Source organism: Colletes latitarsis, chromosome 9 (genome assembly GCF_051014445.1).
Source record: "Colletes latitarsis isolate SP2378_abdomen chromosome 9, iyColLati1, whole genome shotgun sequence".
NCBI classification, from domain to species: Eukaryota; Metazoa; Arthropoda; class Insecta; order Hymenoptera; family Colletidae; genus Colletes; species Colletes latitarsis.
Genome location: NC_135142.1, coordinates 27,016,937 through 27,038,764, shown reverse-complemented (window position 1 = coordinate 27,038,764; position 21,828 = coordinate 27,016,937). Strand labels below are relative to the sequence as shown.

General features: G+C 41.5%; 4 protein-coding genes across 5 annotated transcripts in view; 1 reads left to right on the top strand and 3 right to left on the bottom strand.

The window, feature by feature from the left end:
* Nucleotides 1-7,827, bottom strand: part of LOC143345651 (uncharacterized) — a 67,724-nt gene extending 59,897 nt beyond the window's left edge. The window contains exon 1 of the mRNA XM_076773015.1: nt 7,188-7,827. Within this exon, the coding sequence (XP_076629130.1) occupies nt 7,188-7,272 (85 nt within the window). The 5' untranslated portion in view covers nt 7,273-7,827. The remainder of the gene's footprint in view (nt 1-7,187) is intronic.
* Nucleotides 7,828-11,607: 3,780 nt separating this feature from the next.
* LOC143345650 (translation machinery-associated protein 16) lies at nt 11,608-12,715 on the bottom strand. Its single transcript, XM_076773013.1, has 5 exons — nt 12,568-12,715; nt 12,380-12,471; nt 12,147-12,287; nt 11,937-12,085; nt 11,608-11,879 (listed from the first exon to the last, which is right to left on the bottom strand). The coding sequence occupies exons 1-5, from the start codon at nt 12,568-12,570 to the stop codon at nt 11,632-11,634; spliced, it is 633 nt and encodes a 210-aa protein (XP_076629128.1). The 5' UTR covers nt 12,571-12,715; the 3' UTR covers nt 11,608-11,631.
* A 212-nt stretch (nt 12,716-12,927) lies between these two features.
* On the top strand, nt 12,928-14,087 carry LOC143345696 (uncharacterized). Its single transcript, XM_076773068.1, has 5 exons — nt 12,928-13,199; nt 13,293-13,402; nt 13,549-13,647; nt 13,777-13,896; nt 13,955-14,087. The coding sequence occupies exons 1-5, from the start codon at nt 13,050-13,052 to the stop codon at nt 14,085-14,087; spliced, it is 612 nt and encodes a 203-aa protein (XP_076629183.1). The 5' UTR covers nt 12,928-13,049.
* On the bottom strand, nt 13,921-21,013 carry LOC143345648 (glutamate receptor ionotropic, delta-2). Of its 2 annotated transcripts, none has more exons than XM_076773009.1 (9): nt 20,536-21,012; nt 19,842-20,026; nt 18,999-19,174; nt 18,544-18,936; nt 17,336-17,503; nt 17,041-17,267; nt 16,761-16,963; nt 15,471-15,736; nt 13,921-15,307 (listed from the first exon to the last, which is right to left on the bottom strand). In XM_076773009.1, exons 1-9 carry the CDS (start codon nt 20,684-20,686, stop codon nt 14,659-14,661), a joined length of 2,418 nt encoding a protein of 805 aa, XP_076629124.1. In that variant the 5' UTR covers nt 20,687-21,012; the 3' UTR covers nt 13,921-14,658. The 2 variants fall into 2 exon arrangements, with proteins under 2 accessions (XP_076629124.1, XP_076629125.1); XM_076773010.1 differs by having other exon boundaries at nt 14,919-15,307; nt 15,431-15,736; nt 20,536-21,013.
* Between the last annotated feature and the right edge of the window lie 815 nt (nt 21,014-21,828).

Below are 21,828 nucleotides of genomic sequence, written 5' to 3'. Positions count from 1 at the left end.
TCCCGTCGTGGCAAGAGAATCAAAGGAATTCGGTAGAACGTATGGGAAAACTAACGCAACGTGTGCTCGAGCCTGAATTAATGTGAACGTGAACGAGGCATTTTGAGGTCGTAACTGTCGAAGTGCTAGCGGAAAATCAGAATTCATGCCGAGTCGTCGATCTCTCAAGCCACGAGACCGGGAATACAAGCAAAACACGTAAATAGGTTTCTAGCTTACGACGAATTTTTTACGTAAACTAGTTTTGTCGGATAGGCCGACGAGTCTGAAACTAAATCGGATCGGTCGCGAAACAAGGAGAGTACGTTAAGCTCGTGGCCATTCCGTTTCAAAAAAGTGACATTGAAATTCCCGTTCTAAAGGCGTGCTATTTTCCATCGACTGATACTATCTTGCAACAGTAACCCAACAAAGTACAACTCTGCGTTCGACATTTACCCTTTGATACGCAGAATAAGAGCAAGATAAAGAAGAAAAAATGTACACAAGGTGTTCCACATTTTTAAAAGGTCATAAAACGAAAGATCTCTAACTTAATTCGATCGATGAACTTACGTCGATTAAGTAATTTCAGAAGAAAAACAAACCCACTCTGTAAATTTCAAGTAAGGCCGTCAAGGAAGTGTGGGCCGCTCGGGAGACTTGAACGCATGGGCAGGAACGATCCCAGAGTGATTTCAATGCGCGGTAAAGCGTTAAGCTACCTATTTAACACTTTGACTGCCACGTTATCGATATACGGGTGGCAGAAGAATTGTCTCGAAATCAAAGCATCCTATCGAAAGGAACGGGAGCTCGATCACCGACTCGAATTTGGATCTATGATCTAAAGGGAAAGTAGGAACTGGCGTCTAACCGTTTTGTCCTCGATCTTCGACGGACACCGTGAACTTGAATTGGTGTCCCCAACGAGGTCTGTTCCACTCTCGGCAGCGAGAGGATCATTCGGAAACGAGGAAGAGAAGTTTACCAGTGATGTCACGTAACGATCCGTTAGGAAAGCATTTTATTAACACAGTTGCATAAGATTATGCAAAAATCTAGGTCGGTAATCGCGACGAGCGAAACCAATCTGGACGTCGATTGACGGCGTGCGGTTCGTAGGCCTTTAAATTACGTTGCATCTGGCATGCCGATGCCTTTGTTTAGGCTTAGAATGCCCGCCGCGTACGCTCGGCCCGTTAAGCCAATCGCGTGTGATCTGTCATCGAGAAATTCCACCGCCAGCGAACCGTTTCTTCCTACGATCATGATAAAACTACATCGCGATAGCCATCTCGATACGAGCAACGAAAGTGTAGAAAAATTTGTATCCCAGGCGTCGATAGTACTCGATACGGAAACGGAAAATGTTTATTTATGTTCGTTCGTTTATTAGGAGCAAGCAGCGTTACCGTAACGGTAGCATACGATAGGCGAGTAGTTTCAATATCTGCCGTCGATTAATGATGCTTGCGTGATACAGATACGAGAGAATCTGTTTTAAATTATGCGCCAAGCTAATAATTACATTTGGTAATTGTTTCACTGCTGAATTTTGTAATTTATTGTTCGATAATTTAATATCTTCTCAAACGAGAATAAAGAGGAAATCGAAGCACACATTTTTTTTTGTTCGAGCTCACGGATGAGTTCACGTTCGCGAAATTAGGACCTGGTCCGAGGACTCGATACAAAGAGAATGCGAACTTTCATCGCCCGGAGCACTCGAATGCTGAGAGAGTGATATCCACGTGTCCACTTTCATGAATCGAGCCCCACCGTGGTACATTTTTCTTCTACGGATGCGCAGATTTTACCGTCTTCGTCGGCACATACTCGACTCGTTTCGAAGTAAAATATTCGGTGAAATTACTCGTTCGACGGTTGTTCGTTTCAACGAATGGCACGCGTCTTCGAGGTTTGACCTTAATTTTTTTACAACCATCTTGGAAAACGGTATACCAGTGTAACAGCTTTAAAAGTACCTTGTACTTATGAATATTTTTTCGAAAAACTAAGTTGTAATATAAATATAACTTCAGCGTTAAGAGCCAGCGCAATAAATTTAATATCTTATACGTGGTATAATAAAAATCGTCGAGATCTTGTCCAGATCTCCGGGCAGGGATCTAGAAAAATCGATTAACGTCATCGAGTCGGTGCAGCGTAAGGACACTGGTTCGCGATGACCGTGACCCAACACGTCCCTTTCGAATTCTCGAGTCGTCCTTGATCAAGACTGAATCGGACTTACTGTTACTTCACTCGCCGTACGACCACGGCACGGAAATAAGTACGGCTGCCTAGAGGATATATTTAGGTTCGGGCGAATCTTTCGCTGTTCAGACTATGTTTGGACTCGATTCCCAGGGATTCTGCCGCTTTGAATGGACTCTATCGCGACCGATACCGGCGAACAAAGATAGATTGCTGCCATTGGAGAGGGACAGAATGGGTATAAATGGCAAAAGCGGCTTTGTATCTGTAATTGGCACTTGTCGAGAGCGTGTAGAAGGCGGCATCGTGATCATTCGGAGAAAACGGGGCTACGTGATATTTCGTCGCGATTTCACTTCGATCGGAGTCTTCTAAGCTTTCGATTAAACGAATTTTTCAAACGACCTGTTCTTCCTTCTGCAATACTGCAAACATCGTTTCCTCTTTTTAAAATCTCAGATACGACACCACTTTCAATCCCAAGCGACATTTTTTCAATCTTATCAACTGTATTAACACATGCCTGACGACATAATTATATTGGACTTGTACCATAGACCACCATCTGTCTTGCAGTATCCTTTTACGTAGGCAGTCGAAATGTCTGACGCAAATGTCACGAAAATGTCGCTCCACCAACTTGTAACCAATCGCTTTACACACGCAGAACGAACTGAACAGGTCTGTCCTGGAATTAGGTGTACGGGTTTTAGTATCATTCACCTTCATCGTCACAATTGCTCCAAGAAACTCTATATACAGTTACCCTTTTATTTGTTCTTAAAATTCTTGTTTGATTTATCGTTAGAAACAAGCAAGTTTCCTGATCTTGAGACAATTTTCCCTTCGTGATACCGAGCTGTTCCGATGGAAGAAAGACCTAATGTACTAACAAGATGTCGAGGAATGCGCAGGTTGGTCGTTATTGGTCGGAGCGTTGATCCGGCATTACGGAACGTCGACAAATTAAGACTCTAAAGAGGAATTCCTCCCTTAGAAGGCTCGCGACGGACAATAATTGCACAAAGCGGACTGTAGCACCGTTTCTCGTCAGTTCGGTGGCATTGGTTCCTTCTTCCATCGAATGGAGAAAGTTTCAGGGCTGCGGAGGGAGAAGAAATGTGCCAAAGAGGACAAAGGCCGGGTAAAAACGTTGGGATACTGTTGCCGTAACAGTGTAGCTCCCTTTTTCGTTTCGAGAAAACGACCAACGAACTGTTTCTGCTTTGGTTCATTTATTCGTATACTCCTGTTCCCTCTTGGAACGTCTCTTATACCGAAGTTAATTACCGACTTTATTAGACCGAGACAACGGTGTTTGCGACGACGGAATTATTTCTCTTTTTCTACAATTCGTCTTGCAGTGGCAGATAAATTCGATGGTTTTCTCTATTCAAACTAAGCCCGGATCGTATTTTAAAGCTACTCGGGCACTTCTATAGCTGACCATCGGTGGTAAGCGTTTAATTCTCAGTTTACTTTCCAGAGATTTCCCAATGCGATCTTCCGGAAAAGGCAACGAAACGCGGTATCGCTTTTCTTACGGTCTGTGACCGAGATTTCCAATTACATTAATCTGTATCTTCGATCGAAAGCTTTCCCCTTGAAATATTCTACGGAGAGTGCCGGCGATTTCCCATAATTGGCAAAACGATTTTCATTGACCTTGAATATCGTTGACGCGAACGATCGACCTTGATAATCCGTGGCCCCAATTACGGAAATTAATTTCGTTTAACTTTTATTACGTTCTCGTACCGCTTTGTCGGAGACAAGCACGAAAGCGAACGTCCTTGTCGTGAAAATTGCGCGCGGTATCAAAGCCTGCGAATCAGATTTTCCATATTCTCGGCAATTTCAAACGAAAACAATGCTATCCTATTAGTTTCAGTCTGGCAATTTGAATAATAGTTATGAACTCGTAGGGAAGACTTCTCGATGGTTTGAAACCTTGACGGTTTCAAGCAACTGTTACATTCTTTTTACTCATTTTCGTTAGAATTCTATTAATTTCCCATTAGAAAGTATCTACTTTGAGTTTGCGTTTTAGAAAAACTAGAGCCAGTATTTAATACTAGGACTGACTGGTTGGACGAAGAATGCATATATGCAGTCGAGCAAGCATAGTCGGAGGAATCCAACGGGCCAATATCCTCGCGTTAACGCGAACCACCAGGAGGTTGGATGCCCGGAGAAGAGCCGTCGAATACGCCGCGAAAAACAAACCGCGTTCGCGATAAGATCGTCGTTACGGCGGCATTTTGCAAGCTGTGCCGCGGTCCGTTTGCGGGTTTCTCGCGGTGCTCGCACAGTAAGGCCCGATAGAATCGTATATTACATATTCACGAGCCGTAGACGACTCTTTCACCGAGAAGACGAACGACTGGTGGCTCGCGGCGATCGGGCCCACGACGATCTCTCCTGTTTCACAGCAGTGAATGGAACCGTCCGCGAGGCCAACCGCCCGCTGATAAAAACCCTCATAGTATACTAGTCCCTGGTTGAGTCGCTGAAATATTATAGACTACATAAAACCAAACAGCAAAAGACCAAGAGAAAATATCCTTAGATGCAATAATTCGAATAATCTTATTCCTCCTTGAGTGTATGCTTCAATAGATGGAACAATTCGTCGCTGTTAGCCACAGTCATTTTTAGAAAACCTTGAATCTCGAATAATCAGGACTTTTGATTAAACCATTCTCCGCCTAATCTAAATGTAAGAAACGTAGTCCTGAATAAAACATGATTACGCAATCTGTGCTGGTCGATTTTACTGAAAGATCGCTGAGAAATTGTCAACGGCTTCGCGACAGGCAACGTAGTGTTTCGTCTTTTGTTGTACGTGCTATGCTAAAAGACAAGAGCCAAGACAAAGGACAGTCGAAACGTGAACGTGTTCACGGTTACGCAACAATTATTTTTCTTTTGATATCCGGTTCTCGGTGATACAAACGTGGCGAATAAGAGCGACTCCGAGCGTTCCTTCGCGCCTCTGCGACATTATACAGCTAGTAATGTATCCCTCGAAGTAGCAAATGGCGTCTCGTGGATGAAACGTTTAAAGAAAAATACGTTTCGAAACTTTGAAAATTTTCGTAGGAGTTGCTTTGTTCGTTCTCTTTAGCAACCGAATTCTGACAGGATCGTAAAAATTTTACCTCGTCTACTCTAAAGCTACTTTATAGACAAGCGTTCTTTAATTACCGTTCGCGGATACTCCGTATATTTTTAATGGATCTACACCGCTTTCGTAATGAATAGCAATCATCGTGCCGCGAAAATGGAGCAGAAACTAGCGAATGAAACCGATTTTCACGCGGACGAGGCATATAATCCGACTGAAATTAGGACCTGCGAACCGCGTACACATTAGAAAATAATGCCGATGCTTTGTGTGTTAGGAACGGGTATAACGGTTCGCGCGGCTCGTGGTGCTCAGTGGCGCGCGTTTTACTCGGGCATCTGCTTCTTCGATCCCTCGATCGGATCCAATATCGGCGATCGGGTCCGACGTATACGTTTCACGCGTTCGATTCCCTCCCTTGGAAATACCCTCAATGTTCGCGAATGTTTAATTTAACGGTCGTTGCGTTTCGATACAACGAACAAGTCTTTATTAAATATGCATGTAACCGTTCGCCAACGCGAGCCAGCACGTAACTACACCTCAATTAATTCCAGAAGAGGAATCGCTTCGAACGATGACTCGGATTGCGCGCTCGCGAGATCAGAAAAACAACCCACGATTCCGCAAACACGCTCGTAATTTACCGTCTCGGCCTCGTGCTGGTACGAATTAGTCTTCTGCCAACGTTTTTATCCGATTGTCCTACCTCGTTAGTCGCAGAAACGAACGTTTTTGTAATTTTTGGCGAAACAAAATTAAGTTTCCCGACTTGGCTGTAAATTTTCAATTGTTATGTCGCACCGTTACGCGGTTTGCAACACCTCCGGTCGCTGAGTTACGTTTTTAACGAACCTGTACAACGCGTTCCTTAAAATTAGTTCCATTCAGTGATTCCCCCAGCCTCTGCTCGCATTAATTCAATGTTATCCCTTGTAACGTGAACTTTTTACTGGTTTTAATACGTCAGAAATTGCAGAAGAAATATTTGACGAAATATTCTATACTCTTGTGATAAATTTACAAAAATATAACATGCGTGTATGGCAATAACTGAAGATTACTATTTAACCCTAAAGTACAAATTTGACTCACTGTGCAGCAGGGTTTAACTGTAAATGGCGACTCCAAAGATGTTAGAAGAGGTGTTATTCTAGCCGTAATTGCGTCTCGCAGAGTTTACACGCGTAAACAGTTCGTACGGAGCTTTGTCTTGGCCGTTCGCGATAACGAACGGTTCGAAGCTCGCGGGTACACGCGACTCGTTTGTTAGAGCCTGTCTCCGCGCGTTAACATCGTTGCATCTTAATTGCCGGGGAAACAGTTGCTCGCGCCGGACAATTCCCTCGGTGAGAGCTAACACGAGCCACTTAAAAGTGGATGTCCTATTAACGGAAGACAACGGCGTTATCTCGTCAGCCACGCGGAAGAACAGCTGTTAACCGGAGGAATTGCCGTCGTGCTCGCTTGGCCTCGCGACTTGGGAAATAAAAGAGTAAAAAAAAACAAAAGTGTTTCCGTCGACGGGTCGATTCTCGAAAGCGGTCGAACGCGATCTCGCCAAAATCGAGTTCTCGCGCGGGGCTCTTCCTGCATCGTGAATTGCACAACGCCGTTCCGCGACAAACAAGTCGTTCTTCCCTTCTCGAGGCGACGAATTAGAAAGTGTTTAACAAGTTTTCCAGCCGCTCTATGGGCCGCGTAATTCGCGACGAAACCCAAAGGCCGTTTACGAAACGCTCGCGACCGTCGAGTACCCAAGATTCAAGATTACGAAAGATTTGGTAATGGTTCGCGGTTCGTGGTCAGGACTCCACGTGACTCTGACGTTGTACAGCGAGAGGTAAAAGAGGAAACTCACCCTCGGATCTCGTCTCCGCGGCGAGCACCAGGGCCGCCAGGAGTAGTAACTTGGTGAACCAGAGCCTCCACATGTCTTTGGCCATTTGTTCCCCGTTCGCACGGAACCGTGCCACAATATTCCGGCCGGATGGAGAAACGTAGCCCGTTACATGGGTACCAAAAACCGAACGACGCGGAAGCTCCAACTGCGAACAAGCACCACGGAAATCACCTTGCCCGAACGGAGTCCCGATTTCCCGCTCTGTCTGCGTTTCGCGTTTCTGACAACGAGATAATAACAAAAAAAAAAAAAAAATGGAAAAACAAACGGCACCCAGAGACACGATTCTTTGTTGCTGCGTGTCGGGGTACGTCGAAAAAATTTGTCCACCTGGTCACCGGACAGAGAGCGCGTTAAACGAGAGCTCCGGTACTCGACGACCGACCGATTGACCTTTCTCCGGGTGCGTAACTTTGTCTGTGTCCCGGTGAGGACTGAAGGGGAAGCAAGGCCCGCGGCCGGGTGTTGGGAACCGGAGAAAGGTGTATCGAGAGAGAGGCCAGAGGCGAGCCGGTAAGGCCCCTCTTCTATCGTTTCTTTACCCCTTCCCGTTTCAGGCCCCCTCCAACTATCTCTCTCTCTCTCTGTCCGACCGACCCTTTCCCAGCTTCTTCCTCGTGGCGAACAGGACCGTTTGCGAGGCACACTGCTCTTACCTCTGGAGGCTGTCTTATTGTCATTGTAATTGCGCACGCTGTTCGCGCGAAATTATTGCGGACAACGCGGCCTTGGCTGCTATCGTATCCTATTCCTTTTCGGCTGGTGGGGACGGTCTGCAAGGATAGAAGGGGACAGTTAGAAATGAAAACCGACATTTCGACAGGATTCGCGGATTCCAAGCTTCTGCATTTCAATGCGTAGCACGAACAGACAAGTATTTCATTCTAACGTAAAATATCTGTAAAAATTCGTTGGATTAATGCGAGCAGCCTTACTTTACCGTACCACGCGTCCACCCGTTAGATCGTAACTCGAACCGAAGCAAATAACGATGCAAGACATCACCGCAGCTGTTACATTTGCGCTAATTTGCCTGTCGAACCGCTCGTTTATCGATTGTTCGATTTATAACTTTCCTCGATCATTCTCGACAACGACACGATGAAATGCAATCGTTAGAAGAACTATACTGATATTAAATATCGATTCCGATAAACTGAACGTTGATTTTAGTTTCACGCGTGTTCGGCTCTGTTCGATCAAATTTCGATCGACGATCTAGAAATAGAAACGTCTCTGGACCTTGGTAGAAAGTTCGAAGCGGTGAAAATTCGCGGAAGAACCAAAGGAGCGACGAAATCAACAAAACTCTCTATTCTTGGGGGAGCCGTTAAAAATTACTTTCAAAAATAACGGAACGCCCGCGATCTGCGATTTTACGGCTCTCCGAGTGGAAAAGAAATTTATGCGGAATCGTCGCCTCGAAACGTTGACCCACAGTCGAGATGTCCCCTTCGAGTGTCTGCGAGTTTCGCGTGGAACGTTCTACCGCAGAATCTGTACACGATTTTGCCGTCCATAAGTGTCATTTTACATATTTAGTTAGCAGAGGTAATTTGCAATCGAAATCTTGTTAAAAATTATTATTACGCGTCTCCGCTAGCAGCCAGCCGATTCTCCCTCCATCGGGTTCCACACTAGTTAGGCCCCAGCACGAGCCTTAGTCCCAACTCTGCATTGTAGGCACAGAGGGGGAGTTCTTTTCCGGTTGAGTGGAACAGGAAAGTAGGAGAAGGAGTCACGACTCGCGAACCGTCAATTCGCCACCCCTCGTTTAGAAGTTAATCACCACCTTAAATAATAGAGTACACGATTTGCGAACTTTGCAGCATCTCTGTAGAGACACGAGACTCGGGTTGTCAAACCGAAGCTCATCGAACGTTTCCAAATATGGCGGTCCACCTGTCGCGTCGAACGAACTCGGCCAAGAGACGGAGGGCACGGTTGTTGAAGGAACCTGTACGATTAGTGGGACGACTCGCAAGGTGGGAGGTTCGTATTATAGGTGGCGACCCGAGGACCTACATTCACGAACGTGGTCTTCTCTCCGCGGCCTCTGGCTCGATCAAGCCCCCGTCTCTTAAAGTATTCGTGCCGATGTCGGTTGACTCGCTTAGCGAGTGATTCTCGAATTCCGTCGCCGAACATTCCACCGGAGAAATTACTCCCCCCTTTCTGTCTCTTTTTCCTCTTCTCTTTTTACATCTCGAGTGGACGTCACGCTCGTGGACCGCGAAATTGAACGGCTGACGTCGCCGTGGTGAAAACAGCTCCGAGAGTCAGTTGGCTTAACATTCAACCTGTACAAACCGGTACCTGTTAATAGTTAAATATAACTTGGGAAGTTTAGCGGCCATGCGTTTCCACCAGAATTGGGTAAACTTTGTTCGCGAAGAACGAAGAGCAATTTTAAATCAATTCGAAGCCTTTTTCAAAATTCTACATTGAAATACCCCGTTGAATCATAAAATTTCGAGTTTTAATGGTCCCCTCGTTAGAGGAAGAGCGTCGCGGTGTTGCGGACTGTACGGTTTGCGTCTTTCGAGCACCAATTATCAGAGCAAAGCGCATCATCCGCGAACGTTCTTCCGCATAACGTTTCCGAGGTGCACGCAGAGAATTCCGGAGACAAACTTGAAAAGGCCGCGGCTGAACGACTGACTTTCTAATTCGACGGCACGGATCTGTCTAACGGCGCGGTGGATTAGCGTCGCGTATAATTGAGTCGGCAGAACGCAAGGACGTCAAAAACTCGTAAAGCTTAAGCGAGCGTAAAAATGGTGGCTCGGGTTCTCGAGTCGATGACATCTGCCCGATAGTCTAACAGAATCTAGGCGAGAATTATGACGGCTTCACCGTTGCCTATTGCTATGCACCATCGGCTGCATCGGCCGACATTACTGGCGTGAAACGTCTACCGTTTACCATCCGCCGGCTATCGGACTTGCGTAATCCAGATACGATAATGCGTAACAGTTATTCCGTTTCGCGAGAACAATAATGATAACTTTCCATTACTTTTTTTTTATTGCTTCGTTCGTGGAACACGGCACGCGCTATCAAAGATACAACGTTCCCCGCAAGAAAGAACGTTTTACTTTTGTCGTATCGCCTCTATGGTGGAAAAATTTTATCTTTACGTATCTGGAATTCTATCTTTATAATACTTTCACCACCATTTCTACCGGACGTGATATATTAAAATATGCTGGAAAGATCGGAGTAGCGTATTTACGCACGCCTCGAATCGAAGTAGAGTCATATCATTACTTATTAGTAAGTCGTTATAATAAATGTTCGAAACGAAACTGTTCGCGCTTTCAAATATTTTACGATTAGCAACACAAGCTATAACGGTTCTGTTTTTCGTGTCCTCTGACGTTTCTGGTTGTTCATTTTAAACGACTTGTTTTAAGTGTTCAAATTTTACGTTTTACTTTACCAATTGCAAACAATATTTTTATTGTAAAGATATTTAGGTGGCCTGGTTTAGGTGACACACCCTGTGTATGTATGACCAATCTTATTTACGAATAAATTCTAGCAAGTTTTTCCATGTCATCCGTGATAGACATGCTAAACATACGAAAAGATCAAGGATTATCGTCTTATTACAAGGAGGCAGAGTGTACCGATAATTTTGCAAAGCATAAGTCCCGCTAACTTTCACTCTTATTCACGTGATCGTCGTCCCCCTCTTCGCTTTTCTCCGCCAGAATGGTCCATGGTCTTCCAGAGACATTCCTTGCGACTGCAACTGCGCTAGAAGCGTACAGTTTATTAACCGATCTATCTGAAAAACCGAAGATGAGAATCCATCTTCTTGGGTAGTAAGATCGACAAGATTATTTGTAACTAACCCTTCCTTTACTGGAAGTTTATTCCTTTGACGGAAGTTATCGTAAAAACGTTGATCGCAATCGCTTCAATCCGAATCTTTTGTTCTTTGTTTCGAATTTTGTTTAGTTACAAATATGGTTCGGAACGATTTAAAGAGCGTAAGCCCGTGGGATTGGTGAAAGAATGAATCTCCTTCGAAGTTTACGTAATTGAGGAAAAATGTAAGTGAAATAAAGCGAATAAAGATCGAGGAAATCCAAGAATGGAGTTCGGTGGATTTGCGAGCTGCACACAACTCATTCACATGTTCCAGTTTCGTTCACTGCATATTTCGCAATCGAACCTTTTTCTATCGTGATTTCCTTCCTCGCGACACCTTTGTTCCCTGCTGGAGACGAGAGTGGTGCAATTAACGCAACGCGCCGAATTACGCAAGCGAAAACGAACGAAGCAATCCGCTTTCGTTTTTCCGAGAAAAATCGCTATTTTGAAGGAGCAGGAGGAGGAGAGGGTAGACAAAGAGAAATAAAATACGGGATGAAATAAAATATTTATAGTTAATTTATTCTGAGTCCATAGAAGAGTCTCTGTTTTCGGACGTAATTTCTTCCTCTCGATTTCCCGATCTTTCGGGATTTTTACTTTGCGTCTCGAACGTGTGTTCCTTTAGCTGTTTATTTGTCTTCCGTAACGCATCGTTTAAATGTGTTTTACCGAATCTCCTAAATTTAAAATTAGGTAGGTACTTTAGTTCACCATTCCATTTCCTCAACATCTCGCATTGAGCCGCGTTAAGAATATCGGGAATTTCTGAAATATAAAATAATTACACACATTCTTGCAAACGAAGCATTTTTAATAGCTTACCAATTCCACAAGTATTGTATTCTTCTTGCTCGCGTTCCTTGGTCATCCTTACTATGTCTTCCCTGCTGGCATGCTGTCTGTTTCTTTTACCACCCACAGAGTGTTTTATAGCAATTTGTTCTAATTCTTCGTCGTTTCTTGCTACGTACCTTTGAATCAAACACAATTATAAGTAGTTGCAGCTTTGGTATTTGCTTCTTATTCACCTACATTTCTAACAACCGTGCAGTCAATTCTGGGGTATAAGGGCACACATCTGGAATCATGTGTTCTTGGATCCATAGCATCTTCTCTCCCACTAAATTCTGCTTTATCAAACCAGACATTTTTGTCTTCTGTCTGTTGATTATTCTGAAACAAAATGCATCTTATACTTTTTCTGTCAAGACTTGGAAGAACTTAAATAGAAAATATTTGTATAGTTTAAAAATAATCGAGTTTACTTTTTGGCCCTTTTAGCAATAGCAAGAGACTTCCTGCTATTTGGATGTAAAATCTTCTTTGCCTTTAAGTACTCCTTTCTCATTGCAACAGACTGTGAAATAAAGTATTCGTTAAGGGAACACAGTTCACCGTGAGAACATGAAAATATTCCTTAACAGAAATTGTATAAAAATAAATTGAATCTCACCATGGTTCTAATTTATTGTGTGTACTCCAGTTCCTAACCTCAAAAACTTCCAAACAACGTGGTTGCTCGATCCATTTGGACGAAAGAAACATATTAGTATTACGTGGCGGCGCCTATCGGCATCAAAGGAAACGTTGAATCAATATTTCTTACCATCCCAATTTTTAAACGAAAACTTCAAAATTTGTCTTCTGTTTCTATTTTTAACATGTTTACGTGAAGATTATAACAATAACCTATATAAACGTTTATACTTTTACTAGAGGCATATTAATGAACTATTATTCAAAGAAAGTTTGTAAAAGTTTATAAAACATTTGTTAGGAAGAACATTTTGGCAGGACTGAAGCACAATGGCGAAAGTCTTTTTCGTAATATTGATATTTTTAATTTTAACGTCAAATGGAACGGGTTTTGGCTGTCGCAAAGGAAACGAGCAGAATTTAAACGAACTTCGTGATCCCCTTGATGATCAAAATGCAATGGATCACTATTACGACTGCGATTCGACCGAATTTGGCATAGTACAGAAGATTCCATATGTGAGGACTTGTTCCACGTGTGACGGTATAGAGATTAATTTCTCATCCGCCTGCATTAGATGCGGAATGTGTCTCGCTATAGCTGAAAAGGTAAATTTGTTACCCTCTGTATTAGGTCACCCCATAAGTTCGTTTCGAAACAATCTAGTAGAATTCTGTAACAACTGCTTAAATTCTTCTCAGATAAATCAAACTCTGTTAGATGTCCACGAAATGATGGCGTCCAACTCGTATTTAAACGATACCGAAGTCGAACTTCTCTTGAGGACCATTTGCGACCATTCTTTTCAATAGTAAGCGTATCTTTCGTTAAGGCAAATAACATGTTATTCCAGATATTTAGTCGTCATCCATTATCCGATAAAATTTCGCCCAAATCTCGTTTCGTTGTTAATCCATTCCATTACTGATAAAATCGATTGTACTGTTACGTTCATAGTTATAGTCTTCGAGAAGCTGACGGAATAAGATTCATTTCCGACAGGCTGCCCGGTTCCATTTTGGTGACCACGTCCTCGGATGGACTCTGGGGAGAGAAGTCAGTATCTACGAAGTTCCAATGGAGAACTTTGCCTCCTAATTTAAATAAGAAAATTTTTGATTCCATTAACGATAACTATCGAAAAGTAATAAAGATTTTCCTTTCTTAACATCTGATTTTCTTCAGATTGAGAGATCTATGTCACTATTATCTCGACGAGATCGGGGAGGTGGAACTTTACGAGCAATGGCAGCAATGGTGCAAGGACGATGAAAAGTTTCCCAACTTGACGAACGTTATGTGCCGGTAATAAAAGAACGAACGCTCTCGTAGAACGAACAATTATCGCCTTTATTTTTTGTAGAAACTCACTTGGTTCGTTACGAGACTGTAGAAGCATGGTCGACATGGCCAAATACGAATCTTACTTTAAACCATACAATGCCAAAGTATCAGTCATTGCATCGTACGATAAATACGGAAAGTACGATGATTGAGGATCTATCGCGTGAAATGTAGACGGTGATTAAATCGTTTATTTGATAGCTCTTTACATTTTCTACGCGCATTTATTCTATGCCGGAAACGACAAAACTTGCTACGAATATATCAAATTTTCTTATATTTTGATACATGTAAATTTAATACGGAACAACTTACAATAAATTATATCAGTTTCCGAAACCTACACATTTAATTATATTTAATGCTAAACTTTGGATGCGATTGTATGTATACAGTTATCACGTTCGCACTACGTATAACCAATAATTTCTTATCTGTTCTAAAAGACGCCTAGTTCGTTAGATAGTTGCGTTCTCCGCTCGGTTTGAAAAATAATAATTATTAAATCTTTACCTATTGACGGATGACGATATGAATAATCTGTCACGCATCGGTGATTCATCGCACGAAATTGCGTCAAAATGCAAAAATACTGGTTAATTGCGCGATAAATCTTGGTTTTATCTTGATCAAGATCGATTGTGTTTCAGACTTTAGTCGACTTCGTGAGTAATTTTTCTAGAACGATTTGTTTTTGTCGAAGCCGAAATGAAAAACAATGCCTTATTGATGAAACGGAAAAACCGTGTTATCGGTAGGTCTACGGTCCTCGATCGTTTGGAATTTCTTTGTCGGCAAATCAGAGACACTTGTCCCGTTAAAGCTGGTCCGTCTTCTCCAATTATAGAATCTTGGCTCGAAACGGGGGCGATCGATTTCCTCGCCAGAATTTGCCACCCTATCGGCCGCTTTTGCCCCAAAGGGCGAGATCGATTTCCACGGTCGTCCATCCTGCGTAGCGATGGTAAAATCAGTGACGAGGCGTTCGTTGTTCTTCGAGTCGAGTTGCGTTCGATGGTTCGCGAGAAAATCCTGCTTTTTGTCGCGACGATAATGCAAATGCAGATGAGGAAAACGGGAAAACGGGGGGAAATGACGGAAATGAGGCAAATTAGACAAGCTCGACATCAGATGACGTTGACGCATCCCCCGCACGATGCTGTTCTTCATCTGTAGTCTCTTGTTCCAGATTCTTTCCGCGATCCAGATCGAAATGGCCGTCAAACCTCCAGCGATCAGAATGAAGAAGGCGGAATAGACGTCGGCCAACCTGGCGCTGTGAAACGTTGTCGGTGATTTGCATTGCGGCATTTCTGGTAGCATTTGTTCCGTTATTCTGTTCAGGACACCTCGTTCTCGTATCCTCAGAATGCTAAAAATTATATTTCATTTTTGCAATCACAACGGATCAACGCGTTCAAAGAATTCTGCGTCTGTATTAATTTTAACTTTCGCGTCAGTCTGGAGGAGACTTTTGAAAAGTAATATCGCGTACGTCTCGTAAGAGTTTGCATTTCAGAGTATCGTTCGCGTACTTCAGGTTAATAATTTTCTTGTAAGGGCAGGAATTGGACATCGGCAAAGCCACCATCGTGAAGGTTTGCGGGATGGACAGTTCCTTCAAGGTACATCGCTCCTGAATCAACGTCGTTCTGAGAACACGTCGCGCGAGGGTGGCGCTGACAAAGAAACCGTATTGCCCCTGCACCGCCTTCGCGAGACCGGAAGTCGTGTCTAATCGAGACTCTCGGTTGTTGAATGCTCGTATGTACAGCTCGCGAAGATTACTGTCGTTCACGTTCTAAAACCAACAAAATCACTGTGCAAGATAAACGTTCCTCTTTCAACCCCCTACGTTGGAATTTTCATCACTTAACACGTTGATTGCCACGTCAACCATACTGATAAATACTATTTATGTTGAATTTGATCGATACAAATTATTCTAATTTTTAAAAAATTGAAAGCTATTGTAGATTTTTATGGAGAAAATGATATTCATGGAAACACAACGGACAAATAATTTTGTTTACAACGTAAATCACTGTAATACTCATTGCTCATATCTTATGTAACTTTTGTCGATAACCTCAGATAATGAATTAATGGTAGATGACATTGTAGAATAAACGAGATAACAAACGGACCCTATTTACAAATATGATTAAAATTTTTTTCGATACCTAGATCTAACTATACGATGAAAGTGGCTTGTCTCTTGAACTTTAGGGTCAACGACGTTTCAAGCATATGCTACTTCGATTTTATCTATATCTATAACGTTAAAAAAATCCATATCGAACTTGAAACTTCTCCGCAAAACAATTTTAAATACCTCTGGAACATTCATTTGCATTTTCGGTGCCAAGATAGTTATTTAGAATTATCTAAATTAAGTGTCATATCTTTAAATTGATATAAAATGTCCTCAGCTTTTTTCACAATCTCGACTCGTTTTATCCAGTTCTTCATTATATTATCACATAACGGGGATTTGATTTTATTAATGACAACTATAATATTGTTTGTTAGTTCGTTAAAACCATTTATCGTTCACGTTCGTATCATCCAATTTCGACTAAAAATATGAGTAATCGTACTTTGATAATGTTCATCGTTTCTAGCTGTTAATATAACAAGCTCATTAATAAAGGGAAAAAGATTTGATTATTCTGGAAAAAAAATTTTGCCAAGTTCGCGAAAACAAGTTCTAAATAAGTTCTAAAATGTTACCACGATGGTTTGTTTAAAAAACGTGATACTTAATCTGAATAATCCTTCGGTTGAAATTTGAATGGAATTTGATTTAATTCGAATAAACTCACTCGAATGTATTCGTCATCGGTGATGCTGTATCCCAGTTTGAAATTGTGCGACAAAAGGTCTGTGATAGATTTGATACCGCTTGCCTGTACCGATAGTATCGAGGTAATGAAACCAGCGTACGCGTTGTACATTACCAGAGCGAACATTAAGCTGAACAATAACACTGTTTTCCCAGACGGGTTACGCGGTGTCCACGGCGAGCCTGTATTCATTTTTTAAAATTATAAATACGTCATATAACTCGTCATCTAAATCGAATAGCTTGTCTTTAACGGAAACCTTGCATGCACATTATGCTGATGCACCATAACGCTGCTTCCCCTATTCCAACGCGTTTCTCCTCTTCGTAATGCAGAACGGTTTTCGTAGCGTAAATTATCAGGCCCATTGCAATCAGTATTGCAAAATACGTGCATGCGACGCATCCCAAAAGGCAATTGTTGAATGGCTGGCGAAATATGTCTCTCATGGTACCACTTTCCAGTGGATGATAATAAATATTTCTCCTGGATGGAAATATGGAATTCAGTTTCTAGAAAATATATTTCCACGCGAAACACTCGAATAATCTTACATATAGCGAATCAGAGGATGGCTGAAAAACATTTCAGCCTGTCGTTCTTCGTTCACGGTTATGTATCCCAATCCAATGTCAACAGTTCCAGCAACTACGTCCCCGAGGAGGTTGTTCCAAACCTTATTGTTCAACGTGCCAAGTTTTTCATGCGGCACCAATTCTATGCTGAAAATTGTCTAATGCTAATATTTCTATTTGCGATTAAGATTATTATCGTGACGTTGCATAAAAACTGAGATACCTTGCAAAGTATCGCGTTTTCAATCGTTATGCCTTAACTTTTTCTTATGTAGAAACATACTGTATTTTTTCAGACTGTCTATTGATAATTACTGTAATTAAAGAAATCGCGTGGTCGAACGAAAATTGTTATCACAATTTTCAAATAACTCAAGATATAAATCATGCTACGTGAATATTTCTAAGAATCCTAAACTCGTTCATATTTTTATCATATTATCTTATTTCAATATTCTTTCTTTGCAAATTTTAAATTCTGTCTTAACAGATGTTTGAAGACTGAGATAGATTCTTGTTGTGCGTTAGTCCTCGGTGCAAGGTACATTCGTTAAAAATAAGTAACTCGGAGATTTAGTAACATTCTAAATTTTAGCATAAAGTGGACTGTGTGCCTGCGACTAGAATATTGTATTATATATTCTCATCCACATATTAGTAATTTCTTTACAAATTAACTTTAACTATGATGTAAATATCGTGCCTTCGAATTTTCACTTTACTTTCGTACATCTGCAAACGTAAGATTATACAAAATTCATCGACAATTGCAGTTTACAGAATTATTCGTATGTCATTCTCTTATTATTTAAATAAGAAGTTTACCATTAAACATATCAACGCATATGAATTTTACATCACGTTTAATAATAGTAATATTAATTCGAGATACATATGGAATAGCCGTCCTGTCAATGTTTTTGCTATTGTAATGCTGCAAACAAGTAGTTTCTTACGATATTCACTTTGTTTATCTTGTTGGGTTTTTATATCACACACGGAAGGTAATATCAATTATACTTGCAATTGTAACCGAGAAAGAATCGTTCTGAATCTACATACGTCGATTTTGAACACATTTTAATAACCATGATTCTCCTGAGGATACTGACAAACTTTTAGATCCTCAAAATATGAAATCTTTCTAATGGTTACCAGTCAATTGTGATTTATTAGTCGATACGCACCTTGCATTTACGCTGCTCGTGATAAATCTGGCGAAATCGAGAAGCGGCGCGATGTCGTTCGCCTCGACTAGATCCGTGACGTCCATCTCTCCATCGATCGTTCCATTCAAAACACCAAAAACAATCGGAAGTCCGTTAAAATTGTTTCTGAGTTTCACGCTGGATGGGTCCCGGAACTCCCAGGAGCCCGGGTTCCATGAACCGAGGGATTCGGTCACCAAACTGGTATTGTCAGCGTGGCGAATCTTGTATACATGGACGAAATAGAAGGCTACCGTTCTGTTCTTCAAAACGGCATAGTTTAGGTTGATCGTCGCGTTCTCGTCGATTCGTTGCACGAGAGGCTCCCGGAACTCGTAATGACTCCCATAGCGACGCAGACACAGAGAGGTTCTGATGAAAACGCGAAAAATCAGTGCAAAAGGAAGAAGCAATCGGATGGAATTTGTTAATACCTGTTCCAGTAGAATTTCTGCATCGCCTCGCGTGTCAAAGGGGACATTGCGACAATCACGTCGCTATCGATGCCAATATTCAAATGTCGAAGCACGTTATCAATCGTCGCGTCCGTGTTCCTTGCAGTTACCATCAGCCACGAGACGTAATAATTGAATAGAAGTTTCTGGGAAGCCTGCAATAACGATCGCGTGTCCAGCAAAAGGATACAGGTATTATTAAATTTTAACGATTATAAAGAGTCATTCAAAATCCATCAGCGACTAGTAAACGGCTAGAATCGGGTGGTTCTGAGGTAAAAATAATCGAGTTTCATATTCCAAAACGTCAATTACTTCGAACAAGGAAATATTTTATTCAACGTTTTCAACTTACTTTTGTATGCAGAATCAATTTCATCTAAATTATGCGAGACATTAAGGGATACTTCGTACATCGGGTGTAATTCAAATTGATTTATCGCGTGATCTTAACGAGTGCAGTTAATTGCAACTGCGAACTTCTTAGCATTTAATCGTCGCAATTTTTACAACAGATAGTAGAGGCGAGAGGGGAATATGCAATTATTGGGTCATCCTGAAAATTTCCGCCGTTTCCAAACGATCATTTTAAAAGAACATAACAATATAGTATTTTTATTAGAAGTAATCTCCATCTTCAGATAGAAAATCAAGGATTACCACTTATCTGGTGCAGGTTAAATTCAGTGTTTGGAACATAAATTTTTTTTACAACAGCAAGTACTTCATTAGCATTATTTATGATTTCGATGAATTGAGTAATTAAACGTTCGCTCGCAACGTACAGAAGCTATTTATGAATCAACTACGTATGCTTCTCACCACGTGAAGAACGTTTTCAGGCGACGTGAGATTGAGTCCGTCCAGCAGTACGATCGATCCAATTCGGTGCTTCTGGATCATAAGGGCATCAGGTATATTGGGATTGATGGCTGATTGAATCGACACACTGATTCCTTTTTCGGCGAGACACGAGATTAGTGGTCTAGCGTAAGCAAACACACAGTCTGCAAATAACATATTTCATTTGCTTTAGGAAGACTGAAATGTTTCAGTTCATAAATAAAACAAGTAAATGTTTTTCTAGAGGAGAAACGTCAACCTTTCTACTGGGTTCCCACGTACTTTTGCTTTTAGCGAAGTACGATAGTTTTGTGCCAAAGTGAATAAAATTTTGTTCAAGAATAATGAATACAAATACGAAATTTATTCGTAAACTAGCTTACGTCCGTAGTTCCATTCATTTGGATCTGGGTTTATACGTTCCCTGATGGATTCTAATTTATTAATCAATCTACGGGTGAAACGTGGACGGAAGTTAGTTTACGAATGATACTACAATGTTTACTTGTTATTCGCGAATAAAATTTACCTCGAATATATCGGCCAGAATTTTATAACCGAGTATTAAACGAGATAAGAGAAGTTAGATTAAGTTAAAATGTTTCAAGTGCTGTACCAATATCGTAATTAACTTTCGTGCCCTGAGAAGTATGGTAGATTGAATTTTACTTACCTAGAGAACTTAAATTCTCGAAGAGCACGATTTGGTCCCAAGATCTCAATTTAGAAAATTCCAGGATTAATTGCAACGTTAACGGCGAGGGTAGGATGCATGTACCCGTGGCCAAGCAGAAAGTAGTTGTTATAAAAAATCCTGTTCTCATTTTTCTACGAGTTTGGTCGTCGCTGAGGTTCAAATTTTTGTAATTTTAATTAATAATAACGAGAAATGCGAGCACCTCGTTCTAGTTCTTCGTCGACGGCCCCATGAGTTACGAAACGGCTTAGACAGCGGTCGAATACAGACTGGGGATCATCTTAAGAAGTCCTTTCGACTCGTCCTTGCTTCAACGCATGCGATAAAAATTAGCTTTCAGATAGTGATCGATAGAACACCCGTTTTCTACTCAAGAGAATTAATTGCACCGGGGGTGCAGTTCTTGCTAATCACCAATCCCCAAGAGGAAAGAAATCGATCGTCGAACGACGATTCTTCCTTTGACATTAGATTAAATGCGATCTTGCAAATGTCTTTTTCAAATTACAAACGTCGTAATTATTTCTTCTTTTTTTTTGTTAAGCTACGCGAAATAAGTACGTATTTCCAAAACTTATACTAGCTTTTATTTCCAATATTTTTTCGCGTAATACTTGACGTAAATCGAGGGTCGGGTGTATGTCCAATATCGAAAAGCGAGTTTTAAAGGTTACTATTGTCCGAACGAAAGAATACAATGATGCGTCAGCGAACGCGGAATAGTTTTTCATAATTTACTGTGCCGGTGCTTCCGACGTTTTTTACATTTCGACTACGATTAATTACTTTCCCAATCCCTAGCGGCTTCCCTGTTTGATTAAAAGCCGAAAAAGCGACAGTCTAGATAGCATTACTCTTGTTCACTCTTGCTTTCAAAGTGATCTCTTCTTCGGAAATTTCAAATTTAATTATCAAATGTTCGTTCTTGCAATTTAACTTGGACACTTTTTACGGTTACCGTCGGTGAAGCGGTTTATAATTTAAATAGGGAAATTGCGGGAGAATTTCTAAAGGCATCCTCGAGAATAACGAGGTGAAATCGGGTTACTCGTTTAGAAAAATCAGCGCAACGGTTATATCGACGTTTGTGTATAACATCCGCAAACGAGGACAATGATGTGTCGATAATAGTATTTACTATGCGTCGACAGAAAATCGATTGATTTGATGCAATCGATGCTACCGTTGAAACGAATCCGTGTTACTACGAAAGTTCGTGTTCGCAACTCGTTCGTAGAACGAGAACATTCTCTTAAAATAATAACAACG

Excerpts from the sequence above, each read along its gene's own strand:
- LOC143345650 (XM_076773013.1), bottom strand. Across the intron at positions 12,288-12,379 it reads ATTGCTAAAAGGGCCAAAAA|AATAATCAACAGACAGAAGA; the intron begins GTAAACTCGATT and ends ATTTTGTTTCAG. Across the intron at positions 12,086-12,146 it reads ACTGCACGGTTGTTAGAAAT|GTACGTAGCAAGAAACGACG; the intron begins GTAGGTGAATAA and ends TTTGATTCAAAG.
- LOC143345696 (XM_076773068.1), top strand. The coding sequence starts at position 13,050 with ATGGATCACTATTACGACTGCGATTCGACCGAATTTGGCATAGTACAG. Across the intron at positions 13,200-13,292 it reads GTCTCGCTATAGCTGAAAAG|ATAAATCAAACTCTGTTAGA; the intron begins GTAAATTTGTTA and ends AATTCTTCTCAG. Across the intron at positions 13,897-13,954 it reads TTGACGAACGTTATGTGCCG|AAACTCACTTGGTTCGTTAC; the intron begins GTAATAAAAGAA and ends TATTTTTTGTAG.
- LOC143345648 (XM_076773009.1), bottom strand. The coding sequence starts at position 20,686 with ATGAGAACAGGATTTTTTATAACAACTACTTTCTGCTTGGCCACGGGT. Across the intron at positions 20,027-20,535 it reads CGAGAATTTAAGTTCTCTAG|ACTGTGTGTTTGCTTACGCT; the intron begins GTAAGTAAAATT and ends TGTTATTTGCAG. Across the intron at positions 18,937-18,998 it reads CAGAAATTCTACTGGAACAG|AACCTCTCTGTGTCTGCGTC; the intron begins GTATTAACAAAT and ends CGTTTTCATCAG.